At 39.0% G+C, this 12,697-nt stretch overlaps 1 protein-coding gene across 1 annotated transcript in view; it reads right to left on the bottom strand.

Moving 5' to 3' along the window:
- LOC106168022 (uncharacterized) overlaps positions 1 to 12,697 on the bottom strand; it is a 56,836-nt gene that overhangs the window by 9,161 nt on the left and 34,978 nt on the right. The window contains exons 13-30 of the mRNA XM_087010606.1: positions 11,730 to 11,846; positions 11,190 to 11,339; positions 10,617 to 10,730; positions 10,073 to 10,213; positions 9,552 to 9,679; positions 9,023 to 9,364; positions 8,558 to 8,786; positions 8,037 to 8,272; positions 7,683 to 7,896; positions 6,978 to 7,232; positions 5,702 to 5,839; positions 5,179 to 5,376; positions 4,596 to 4,850; positions 4,079 to 4,289; positions 3,451 to 3,620; positions 2,647 to 2,814; positions 1,503 to 1,628; positions 389 to 514 (exon numbers count right to left, since the gene is read on the bottom strand). Of these exons, the coding sequence (XP_086866732.1) occupies positions 389 to 514; positions 1,503 to 1,628; positions 2,647 to 2,814; positions 3,451 to 3,620; positions 4,079 to 4,289; positions 4,596 to 4,850; positions 5,179 to 5,376; positions 5,702 to 5,839; positions 6,978 to 7,232; positions 7,683 to 7,896; positions 8,037 to 8,272; positions 8,558 to 8,786; positions 9,023 to 9,364; positions 9,552 to 9,679; positions 10,073 to 10,213; positions 10,617 to 10,730; positions 11,190 to 11,339; positions 11,730 to 11,846 (3,318 nt within the window). The remainder of the gene's footprint in view (positions 1 to 388; positions 515 to 1,502; positions 1,629 to 2,646; positions 2,815 to 3,450; positions 3,621 to 4,078; positions 4,290 to 4,595; positions 4,851 to 5,178; positions 5,377 to 5,701; positions 5,840 to 6,977; positions 7,233 to 7,682; positions 7,897 to 8,036; positions 8,273 to 8,557; positions 8,787 to 9,022; positions 9,365 to 9,551; positions 9,680 to 10,072; positions 10,214 to 10,616; positions 10,731 to 11,189; positions 11,340 to 11,729; positions 11,847 to 12,697) is intronic.

Genomic DNA, 12,697 nt, shown 5'->3' with positions numbered 1-12,697 from the left:
TACAATGGCATATTTACAGTGTGGATATGTCTAAAAATCTTTCCTAGTCTTGTAAGTTGAATTTGACTGACTGCAACTGCTGGATACATGTTTTGATATAGATATACTTAACTCAAATGGCGTTATCACCTTTGTTATATTTCAAGTCACATACCATCATTCTCTGATATAACTGAAGAATCATCAACACATGCTATTGTGGTTTAATGGTCATGCATACACTTCCTGTGACAGCACTTATAATTGATCTTTTATGAATAATTATAACAACAGGTTTGTGGTGGAGCTCACTAATCTGACCTGTGACTCTGTGATTTGAGATATAAGAGAGATTTGAGGCAGCTTTTGAGGAAAATGTTCATTGTCTAGAATTTGGTGATGCACTTACCAGATATACACAGGTTAGAGGTGACATTCAAGGTGTATCCTGCAGCACACTCACAGTAGAAACTTCCATTTGTGTTGACACAAATCTGGTCACAGTTGTCTGACCTCTCAGTACATTCATCAACATCTGAAGTGAAGTAAAAAAAAAAAACCATTACATATATTAGACCCTCACTCTGTAGTAGTCATATTGAGGGACTGTTAGCCTTCACCCATTACATATATTACACGTGTCACACTGTAGTAGTCATCTTGAAGGACTGTTAGCCTTCACCCATTACATATATAAGACATGTGTCACACTGTAGTAGTCAGCTTGAAGGACTGTTAGCCTTCACTCATTACATATATTACACATGTGTCACACTGTAGTAGTCAGCTTGAAGGACTAGTTGTTAGCCTTCACTCATAACATATATTAGACACGTGTCTCACTGTAGTAGTCATCTTGAAGGACTGTTAGCCTTCACCCATTACATATATTACACATGTGTCACACTGTAGTAGTCAGCTTGAAGGACTGTTAGCCTTCACCACTATGGTTCAGGCATGATAAGGAGCTAGGTGATCTCCATCTCTCTATCTCACAACTTTGATAAGTTTGTAGATGGATTCAGGTTGAGATAACAACTTGAGACTTCTAACATCTCCTCATAGCTCAGAGTTCACAGATGGTTCTCCTTTGACATGTCTGATAGACTGTCCTATAAATCCTGCAGAATCTTTAGTAGAATTCATTTGCAGTCAAATAGAATGTTATACAGAGTCCTACTGAAGTCCAATTGGACTCCTACAGGAAATTTTTCTATGTGATCTTTTCAGTCACTGCTAGATTTCATGGATGTCCACAGTCACAGTATATTGAGGGTAGGAATACTCCCCCCCCTCCCACCAACCACCAAGATGAAAATGGCTCAATCACCCAGAATTCCTAAATCACATTTCATGCAGAATATAGGGCTTAAATAATGCATCATGCTTGAAAAAAAAGGCCAATCACGCAGAATGCAAAAGGTATTCCCTACCCTCTATATTGAAGGTCTTGGAAACTTCATCACTAATTAAATTCACAACTGAAGAGACAGCAAAAAAAAGATATATACATGTCAACTTACCATAACAGCGTGATCCATTGCTTCTATATCCATCATAGCAGGTGCATGTGTAGCTGCCCTCTGTGTTTTCACACAACTGTTCACAGTTATTGGTCACATTGGAGCCCATAGCACACTCATCAATATCTGGAAATAGTCAGTCATAGAGCATCTTTAACTGTGCAGGTTTAGCTGATCATGAGCCCTTCATGTAGATAATTACTTGAACTCTTAGAGAAAAAAGGTTCTGTTTTTGAGCATGCACAGCCATGTTTGATTTTTGAACCCAGTTTGTTGTGGATATTTGAGCTCACCAGCATGGATAATTTAATAACAAGTTTGGTTTAAATAGTCATATATCTCAGTACGTTTTAATTGCTGTACCGTGTGCATAATTAAACTGCTGTGATACAAAAATTTTTTTCTCAAGGGACTTTATGTAAAGCAGTACTACAAAGTATTTAACATTAAGCATTTCAAATAATTTACAATTGGTGACACATGTAATTGTCATACCCCCCTTATAAACAGAAAAAAGCTGGTTAGGCACACCTCTTGTACTGCCACTAGTATGTCCACTTCATTTCCTGGTGCTATGTCCACTTACAAACACACTTCCTGGTGTCATGTCCACTTACCCACACACTTCCTGGTGTCATGTCCACACACCCACACACTTCCTGGTGTCATGTCCACTTACCCACACACTTCCTGGTGTCATGTCCACACACCCACACACTTCCTGGTGTCATGTCCACTTACCCACACACTTCCTGGTGTCATGTCCACACACCCACACACTTCCTGGTGTCATGTCCACTTACCCACACACTTCCTGGTGTCATGTCCACTTACCCACACACTTCCTGGTGTCATGTCCACACACCCACACACTTCCTGATGTCATGTCCACTTACCCACACACTTCCTGGTGTCATGTCCACTTACCCAAACACTTCCTGGTGTAATTTCCACACACCCATACACTTTTTGGTGTCATGTCCACATATCCACATACTTCCTGGTGTAATTTCCACACACCCATACACTTTTTGGTGTCATGTTTACACATCCACACACTTCCTGGTGTAATTTCCACACACCCATACACTTTTTGGTGTCATGTCCACACATCCACACACTTCCTGGTGTCATGTCCACTTACCCACACACTTTCTGGTGTTGTTGTCCAGTGTGAACCCTGATGGGCAGTCAGAGCAGGTGAAGGCTACTCCAGAACTGCTGTGGAGAGGGGCTGGAACATCAGTGCAGTTCACATCCTGTGGACATGGGTTAGCTAGACAGCCATCCAGATCTATACTGCAGTCATCACCTACAGGGACACAGATCAACACTTCATACCTTTTTAGTACTTATGAAAAAATAGTTTCAGAGATTAACACTGAATGTTTTTTCAATTAATCTAATATTAGTTTTATATAAACTTTATTTAGTTGTATTAATTAACCAATAGAAAATCCTCTTACATTTCAGTTACCTGTATATCCTAGAGTAACTACATGTACCAACTCAACACTATCCTACGTGTATATCCTACCGTATACATGTAGTAACTACATATGTTCCTACTCAACACCTACCTGTATATCCTAGAGTAACTACCTGTACCAACTCAACACTATCCTACGTGTATATCCTAGAGTAACTACCTGTACCAACTCAACACTATCCTATGTGTATATCCTAGAGTAACTACCTGTACCAACTCAACACTATCTTACGTGTATATCCTAGAGTAAATACCTGTACCAACTCAACATTATCCTACGTGTATATCCTATACATGTAGTAACTACAAATGTTCCTACTCAACACCTACCTGTATATCCTAGTGTAACTACCTGTACCTATTGAACACCTACCTGTATATCCTAGAGTAACAACCTGTACCTATTGAACACCTACCTGTATATCCTAGAGTAACTACCTGTACCTATTGAACACCTACCTGTATATCCTAGAGCACATTCACAAGTTGCCACGGCAAAGTTGGGGAAGTTCACATCTGGCAGGGTCTGCCTGTCAAAGTTACATGTGCCACTTGAAGAGCATCCACTGCAGTAACTTATCCGGACTGATGCCTCTGACACCCCACCATTGCCATCGTCAGCTATGAACCTACACATGACCAAAGTAAACAGTTACTCAGTGAATTATTATACTGTATAAATACATTAGGATCTGTCTACCATGATAATACATAGAATAAGGCCACTTTGGGCCATATCCAAAGTTAATAGTGTAATGAAAGTAGTCCTGTTGAAACATGTTTTAATAATTAAATAGTCGGATGAAACAGCTGAGACCAACCAAGATTTTCTTTGGTTTAAAAAATATTTATTCAGGTGATATATATATATATATATATATATATAAGTATGAGATATATCTGAAATTTGAACTTGACAGACATCTTAAAAGTGATATGTGTGTATAGGTGTGCTGTGCCTGCTATATAGTATAGTTGTGTATAGGTGTGCTGTGACTGCTATGTAGTAAAGTTGGATATCTATCTCACCTGATCATGAACACCTGTGCTGTGACTGCTATATAGTATTGTTGGATATCTATCTCACCTGATCATAAACACCTGTGCTGTGAGAGCTGGGGTCCAGGTAAAGAGTCCAGTGCTGTTGTTAAAACTAGTTCCCGTGGTATTTCCAGTGTATGACAAGCTGACCACGTCTGTGACATCATCATCAGTGACAGATACACTAACAGTGACCAGGTCACCTCCTGTGACATTGACTGTGGCTGGAATCAGCCTGATTCTGGGGACAGCATTCTCTGGACACAAGAAACAGTCAGATTAACAAAGGACAAACTCAGTGATCAATGTTTACATATGCCACTATAGACACTACATCACTGGGTAATCTACAGTACTCATACCATGCATACAGTATGTTTACAGAGGTAAATTGTCAATAATATTTCCTGTCTTCTTATAATACAATGTTTCAAACATTATCAGAGATAAATGGCTTTTTGTTCTTTCTGTCTGTATTAAAGATAGGGTACTACTCGTAGGTAACTGATCTTTTTAACAGTAAAAGGAAATGTTTTAGGTGATAAAACATTAATGGCACTCACTTGCTTCCCCAGCCTTAACAGCATTTTCTGCCTGCTTCGTAGCTGTGGCTTCTGCCAGCTTCTTGTTCAGAGTAAGCCAGTAGTCATAAACACACTGTGTAACATTATTACAGATGGTGTAATACTCGGCTTTGATGGTTTCATTTGGCCAGCTGATTTCGTCAAAGAAAACTGGCTGGAAAGAGGGTTCCTGGAAACTGGAGGTTGTCAGTTCACCCTTGTAATGGAAGAGGGAAGCCCCTTCTTGGACCATCCCTGTGATGGAAAGATGATAATTAGTTTTAAATATTTGTAAGTCAACATACAGATTTAAAAGACAGAGTTTTTGAAGGAAATGGCTGTTTACCACCAAGTTGTGAACTTCTGATATATACTTCACAACAGGTCCAAGGATATATACATGTAGCTCTCAGTCAAATGAGGTAGAGTGGAGAATTGAATTTCTGTATGTTGTTGGAACATTTGTTCTACATTGATGCCATAATATAATATAATATAATACCTCATGAATGGGTTATAAATTTCTAGTATAAGATTCCAAATGTTTGCATTGTACATCACTGAGATGAATTGCATCACTTACACAGCTGTCCAAAGTTGTAATGGATCTGTCTTTCTGTTGAATTGATAGGCAGAATAGTGCCGTCAGGTGTGGTGAAGTCATCTGTGATGTCATTATTGAACACCCCCAGTAGACCTCGTGTCCTGTTGATGGCAGTCCCAGGTGCTCCAGCCAAGAAACTGAGCACACCTTCACTGAGGGAAATGGTGATAGACCAGCCTGGATTGAAATGTGTTATGTTGTTAAAATATGCTTTATGTTCAATATAGGTAGCCTCCAGAAATTGCCTTAAAAGCATGTTTTTGTGTCCTCTGAAAAGTAGGTAATTATACCTGGTGGCAAATTGAAATATCAGTGGACATTATTTTGGCATTGGATTAATTAACCTAGTTGTGAATTATAATCTTGGTTTCACAATTATCCAAGACTAAACCCAGCTTGCTTTACAATAGTTTCAGCCACAGCACCTCAATGCAAAACATAACTTAGATTGAGGGTCGGTATATACCAATATGTACATAACAGTCAGAGAGAAAAGTCTTACCTGAAGAAAACACCCCAGTTACACTGCTGCCTGTAGCATTATAGATCACTTCCATATTGTCGAAAGTTGGAATTGCAGAAGTCAGATTTACCAGCTCCCATTGGCCAGTGCTTTCACGGTATGCCCAGACTTCTAAGGCTGAGGAAGAAATCATTGCACAATATAACTGGATCTTAATATTAGGATTTTAACAGGGGTACCTGTGCTGGTCTGGTACCATCTATCACTGATATTGCACCTCTGTCTCACTTCTTTTAGATTTCTATAATAATAGCTTCAGAGGGGGACCATATCCCTTAGAAACACCACTGACTACTGCTGTGATTGGCAAAATTCACATGGAGTTCACACTACTACTGACTCAAAATGAAATATAACCATATATTTGTCCTATCTTAGCTATATATATAATAGCAGACTTTGCTTTCTACCATGTTTGCTTTTGGTACCCTAAGCAGTAAGGTTTGTTTGTGAAATTAGCTCTTCAACTTTGGGCCAGGGTTTGATGAGATGGCCATGGGTACAAAAGGTTCTTACTGGCACCAGTGTTATTTGACTGACCATGGTTTGATGCCACTGGGTTAGATACAACCAAGAATTATTCTAGAGACAATACATAGACTTACCAGTGTTATTGGTCACCATTTCTACATGCAATGTGTTTTATTCTAGAGACAATACATAGACTTACCAGTATTATTGGTCACCATTTCTACATGCAGTGTGTTTTATTCTAGAGACAATACATAGACTTACCAGTGTTATTGGTCACCATTTCTACATGCAGTGTGTTTTATTCTAGAGACAATACATAGACTTACCAGTGTTATTGGTCACCATTTCTACATGCAGTGTGTTTTATTCTAGAGACAATACATAGACTTACCAGTGTTATTGGTCACCATTTCTACATGCAGTGTGTTTTATTCTAGAGACAATACATAGACTTACCAGTGTTATTGGTCACCATTTCTACATGCAGTGTGTTTTATTCTAGAGACAATACATAGACTTACCAGTGTTATTGGTCACCATTTCTACATGCAGTGTGTTTTATTCTAGAGACAATACATAGACTTACCAGTGTTATTGGTCACCATTTCTACATGCAGTGTGTTTTATTCTAGAGACAATACATAGACTTACCAGTGTTATTGGTGACCATTTCTACATGCAGTGTGTTTTATTCTAGAGACAATACATAGACTTACCAGTGTTATTGGTCACCATTTCTACATGCAATGTGTTTTATTCTAGAGACAATACATAGACTTACCAGTGTTATTGGTCACCATTTCTACATGCAGTGTGTCAGAGTTGTTAGATTTAGCAGCGAAGGCACTGAACATGGTGGCATTGGTTGCCTGACCATCACGTAACGCAGGCTGTGTACGTCCTTGGAAGGAGAAAGGGATGTAGCCATCAGATGAGGCTCCCTCCACAGTCTCCACCATGACGTATTCTCCGTGGCCATTGAAGGTGTAGTCCTTGCCATCTATGGTGGCCAAATGTGGATCACCATCAGCAAAAGCTGGAAAAATACACAGTATATTGGTTCATACAATACAGACTACCACTTAATGAGTTCTGAATGCACCATAATAAGCACTATTCTTTTTTATTTGTCTGTTTAACAATTATCTCAGCTGATACATTGGTTTTATATGCAAAAGGCTTCTCTTTATAAATCAATCTGATACTTTCTATAGATAACCATTTCCATCCATATATATACTAATGCAATTAGTTACAGCATATTACTTACCATCTACATGTATGTATCAGAGAAGTTCATCAGCTGTTATATGTTATAAGAATAAAGTATTTTTTTAACTTATAAGTAACTATTGGCAGCTAATATTATCTTCAATATTTAGTTGTCCCTCAAAGCATCTTCATATATTTGTATTAGTATGCAAACAATGATGAAATATATATTGTAGATATTATTCACCCACAAGCATATAATGGTATCACTTACGGAAGCGTATCCCATAGCCAAGGCAGGTGTCCACAGGTCGGTATCTCTGGTACGTCAGGCAGTAAACATCGGGGTTATTGGATTTCTGACAGCACCACTCTTTAGGGAGGGTGTCCTCCCTCTCTCGAAGACTTCCAGGGTACAAGCTCTTAATCATGGTGCCAGCTGTGGGGCCACTGGTGATCAGCCATAACTGGGAGTTGTAACAGCATTGCTGAAAAACCAACCAACAGACTACATATTGAATACAGAGGGTACAGGATAGGAGGATAGAGGAAAAGATATTGTGCGAAGTTTGGCCTTGATATTTCTAGCAATTGTTAATGTAATGAAAATGTCCAAATTCTCTCCTACCCTTCCTCCCCCTAGCTCTGCAGGAAACCTGCTGATGGCACAGAAAGTGCTGGTGTCAAATCTGTAGCTGAAGTCTTGTAGTGCTTGCAATGCAGTGCAGGGACAGGGGCCGTTGGACTGGTCAAGCAAATGCAAGAGTCCCGTGTTCTGGGCCAGGGCCCAATCCAGACACAGCTGGTCGTAGTTGATCTGGTTGTCACTGTTGTCAAGTCTGTACATCTCTTTTCCTGTTGAACCTGTAAATAAGTCGAGGTGTTTTTAATCTTGAAAATATCTTCAAAACGTTACTACATGAAATACAAAAATGGTGTTCCTTCACCTGGAAGTTTCCTGAATATAACTGAATGTTCCACTGTGTTCAACTGACACTGATCCTCTGTTCATCCAAGCACAAACTTTAGATGATTTCTGTCCTTCTTACAAGTAGCCATTGCTGCATCAGTGATATATCCAATCTTATTTCTTATAAAAATAGGCGAGGGGCATATTAAAAAGAAATGAGAGAAAGCATATTCACATACCAGTGTTCCCTTTCAATGAGTTGATGTTGTAGACAGCAGGAAGATTAGACAGGTAATTCTGTCCATAACATTGGGCGTGGTTGAATGACGGACAGGACAAATCCCCTGTAGCATACCCAACATAAACAGGGCGGGACCTACTTCCTGACCTCATAAACATATCACCATAATTCAGAATGGCAAAGGTATACTTTTCATCAGTAGCAATGACTGCTTGGTAGGTGAAGTTCTGAAAGCATTCAGATATCAAATGCACACTTTTTAAAATTGACATGTCTTAATTCAAAAAAGTAATTTCAACCTTTTATTAATACTTATCAATGTAACATTTTCCTCATTTTTCTGTTGATTCAAACTATTTTTCTTTCCACTGAAACTGCTCACTTATTATACTAAGTCTTGCTATATTTTAACTGGATGACTATTTTACAAAACACATTTTTCTAATTGCCTGGTTTCTCTTACCTCACGTCCATAGTATAATTCAGAGGGAAAGGGGACAGCCTTCTCCCAAGTGACCACAAAGATAAAACTGGCTTTAAACTTGAAGCTGAGCTGCATATTTGGGTTATTATTCACTTCATATTCAGCAACATCTTTGACATAGTTTCCTGTGTCACTGAGTCCCTTGATGACATCATAGGCCTGGTAACAGAGTCTGGACTCAGCATTAGTGAGTCCAGGGTTGGTGAAATCCTGGTCTAACCAGAACACACCAAGCAAAGGCACCCTTAGCTGGCTGAAGGGATATGGCCGAAACAAGAATGGCAGTCGAGTGTTGAAGGTCAGGTAGCCATTGTCACTGATCTGTGAAAGAAAGGCACAGTATAAATGAGCTTATTTATGCTCAGTCTAAGGAACAGTCTATTCTGTGTTCTAGACAAATAAACTTACATAACTCCTTTCACATCAAGTGTATCATTTATAAGTATTTTATAGGATGATAATGATTTCTATGATTTATCCCTTCCAGCCTCAGTGGATTTTTACTTACAAACACAGAGGAAACCTTGTGCTGGAAGTATGGGAAGGTGACATCCATGTTGACAGTGATTCCTTTGTCATCTCCAGGCTTGAAACAGGAGTCCTCGAAGGAGTATGACACCAGTCTGGTCTCCACCACTACCAGGAGAGAGAGAAAACATTGGGTTAGCTGGCTCTTGGATATATTATCACTGATAGGGCATTAGTTTGTGGAATTATTACTATCAGGAGAGAGAGAAAACATTGGGTTAGCTGGCTCTTGGGTATATTATCACTGATAGGGCTTTAGTTTGTGGAATTATTACCATTAATATGCATTCATTTGGGTCTTGGATGGACAATGTTGTGTAATGACAATCATGTCTGAAGTTGTTATAGAAATACAAAACGGAATCATGACTAATGTGTTCTTATGACAATCATGTCTGAAGTTGTTATAGAAATACAAAATGGAATCATGACTAATGTGTTCTTATAACTGTTCCTGAATATTTCCACTCAGTTAAGTAATTAATAGCAGGTAGTTCTCACATCTGTTGCAGGTGGCGCCAGTGTACCCAGTTGCACAGTTACAAGTGAAGGAGTTCACACCGTCCACACATGTCCCACGCTGGTTGCAGGATGTGGACTGGCAGTCATTGATGTTCACTTGGCAGGTGGTTCCAGTAAAGCCTATCAACAGTGGATATGTTATTAAAAAACAACCCGATGAATTATAATTAATATAGGGAACATTTTCTGAATTCAATAACAATTTTTTATATGTATAATAGCCAAAAAACAATTTGCTTGAAACAAAACTTCAACATTTTAAGCATTGTCATTGTTTCTTCATCTATGACTCATTAATAATATATACTTATTGTGATTATGTTTGTTGTCACAGAAGCACACCTGTTTTTTTAGCATGTTGTTTTCAATGGGGCTTCATTAGCTATGTTCAGGACAGAAGAGCAATCTTGAAGGTCATGAACATGTCAGAATGTTGGCATGATATAGCTGATAATGATCATGTTTTATAAAATAAATAATACCATAGACTCATTACTGTGGTTTGACTGCCCTGTGCACCTACCTGATGGACAGGAACAAATGTAACCATTCACCTGATCAATGCATGTAGCACCATTCTGGCAGGGGGAGGATGCACATTCATCTATGTTTATTTCACAATTTATACCAGTGAAACCTGAAAGTTTGGACATACCGGTATATATTAAAGCATCTGTTATCACTTAATGTCAAAATAAACATGCATATGCTGGAACAAAAATAGTCACTGCACTGACATTGACACTCAACTGGCCACTCTGACATTGACAGGGGCGTCTTGATACTCCAAAGGTTCATTGGTCCGAAAAATGGTAACATTTTCATCGGTTTTCTAATCAAGAGTTCATTGGTCCGAAGTTTATATAGTGAACATTCGGACCAATGAACCTACAGACTGTTGAACCTTTGGAGTATTGCTACAGCCCCACATTGACACTCAGCTCACACCTCTGTAAGTGACACTCAACTCACTACTCTGATACTGAAAATACTCACTACTCTGACATTGACACTGAATTCACTACTTTGACATTGACACTGAACTCACTACTTTGACATTGACATCCAATTCACTACATGCTGACACTAAACTCACCACTTTGACATTGACACTCATATGTAGCATTACAGAAAGTTCCTGAGTTGTCAGTGCATGGAACGCTGATGTCCACACACTGGCCATTGTTCTGACATGGCGAGATGATGTTACAGTAGTCATTGATGTTGCAGGTCGATCCTATTGTACCTGGAATGTGATCACAAAATAACAAGAATAAGCATGCCCCATTTCAATTAAAGAATAGATTGTCAATCGAAAAGACATTGTGTAAGAGAGCATTCACAACAGATGACCCTCAGATCTACTGATCCACAGGTCATATATGATGGTCCATACATGAAAACAGAGCTGACTAATCTGCTGATGGTCTCCCTGCCACCACATGAGCCATTAAACAGATTTAACCATTGCTCTGAGGTTCAATTACTTGACCTCTGCAGGGACGGTACGTGTTTAGTATATCTGATAAATACAATAGGTAGACAGGTAGACAATTATCTGAGAAAAATTAATCCCTGCGTAGTATGTTTAGATTATAATATTGTGTTGGAAGGCTTGAAGTGATTAAAATCTTACCATTAGGACAGAGACATGAGAAGCCAGCAATCTGATCAACACAGGTGCCTCCATGATTGCATTTTCTGGATCCCGAGCACTCATTGATCTCTACATCACAGTTGGTACCCACATATCCTGCAAGTGTACAGACAACTTTATATCACAGTTGATACCCACATATCCTGCAAGTGTACAGACAACTTTACATCACAGTTGGTACCCACATATCCTGCAAGTGTACAGACAACTTTACATCACAGTTGATACCCACATATCCTGCAAGTGTACAGACAACTTTATATCACAGTTGATACCCACATATCCTGCAAGTGTACAGACAACTTTATATCACAGTTGATACCCACATATCCTGCAAGTGTACAGACAACTTTATATCACAGTTGATACCTACATATGCTGCAAGTGTACAGACAACTTTATATCACAGATAGTATCCACATATCCTGCAAGTGTACAGACAACTTTATATCACAGTTGATACCCACATGTCCTGCAAGTGTACAGACAACTTTATATCACAGTTGATACCCACATGTCCTGCAAGTGTACAGACAACTTTCTATCACAGTTGATACCCACATGTCCTGCAAGTGTACAGACAACTTTATATCACAGTTGGTACCCACATATCCTGCAAGTGTACAGACAACTTTATATCACAGTTGGTACCCACATATCCTGCAAGTGTACAGACAACTTTATATCACAGTTGATACCCACATATCCTGCAAGTGTACAGACAACTTTATATCACAGTTGATACCCACATATCCTGCAAGTGTACAGACAACTTTATATCACAGTTGATACCCACATATCCTGCAAGTGTACAGACAACTTTATATCACAGTTGGTACCCACATATCCTGCAAGTGTACAGACAACTTTATATCACAGTTGGTACCCACATATCCTGCAAGTGTACAGACAACTTTATATCACAGTTGATACCCACATATCCTGCA

This window comes from Lingula anatina, chromosome 4, assembly GCF_051362555.1.
Source record: "Lingula anatina isolate TDL-2025a chromosome 4, LinAna3.0, whole genome shotgun sequence".
Taxonomy (NCBI): Eukaryota; Metazoa; Brachiopoda; class Lingulata; order Lingulida; family Lingulidae; genus Lingula; species Lingula anatina.
This window is presented reverse-complemented; position numbering and strand designations above follow the sequence as displayed.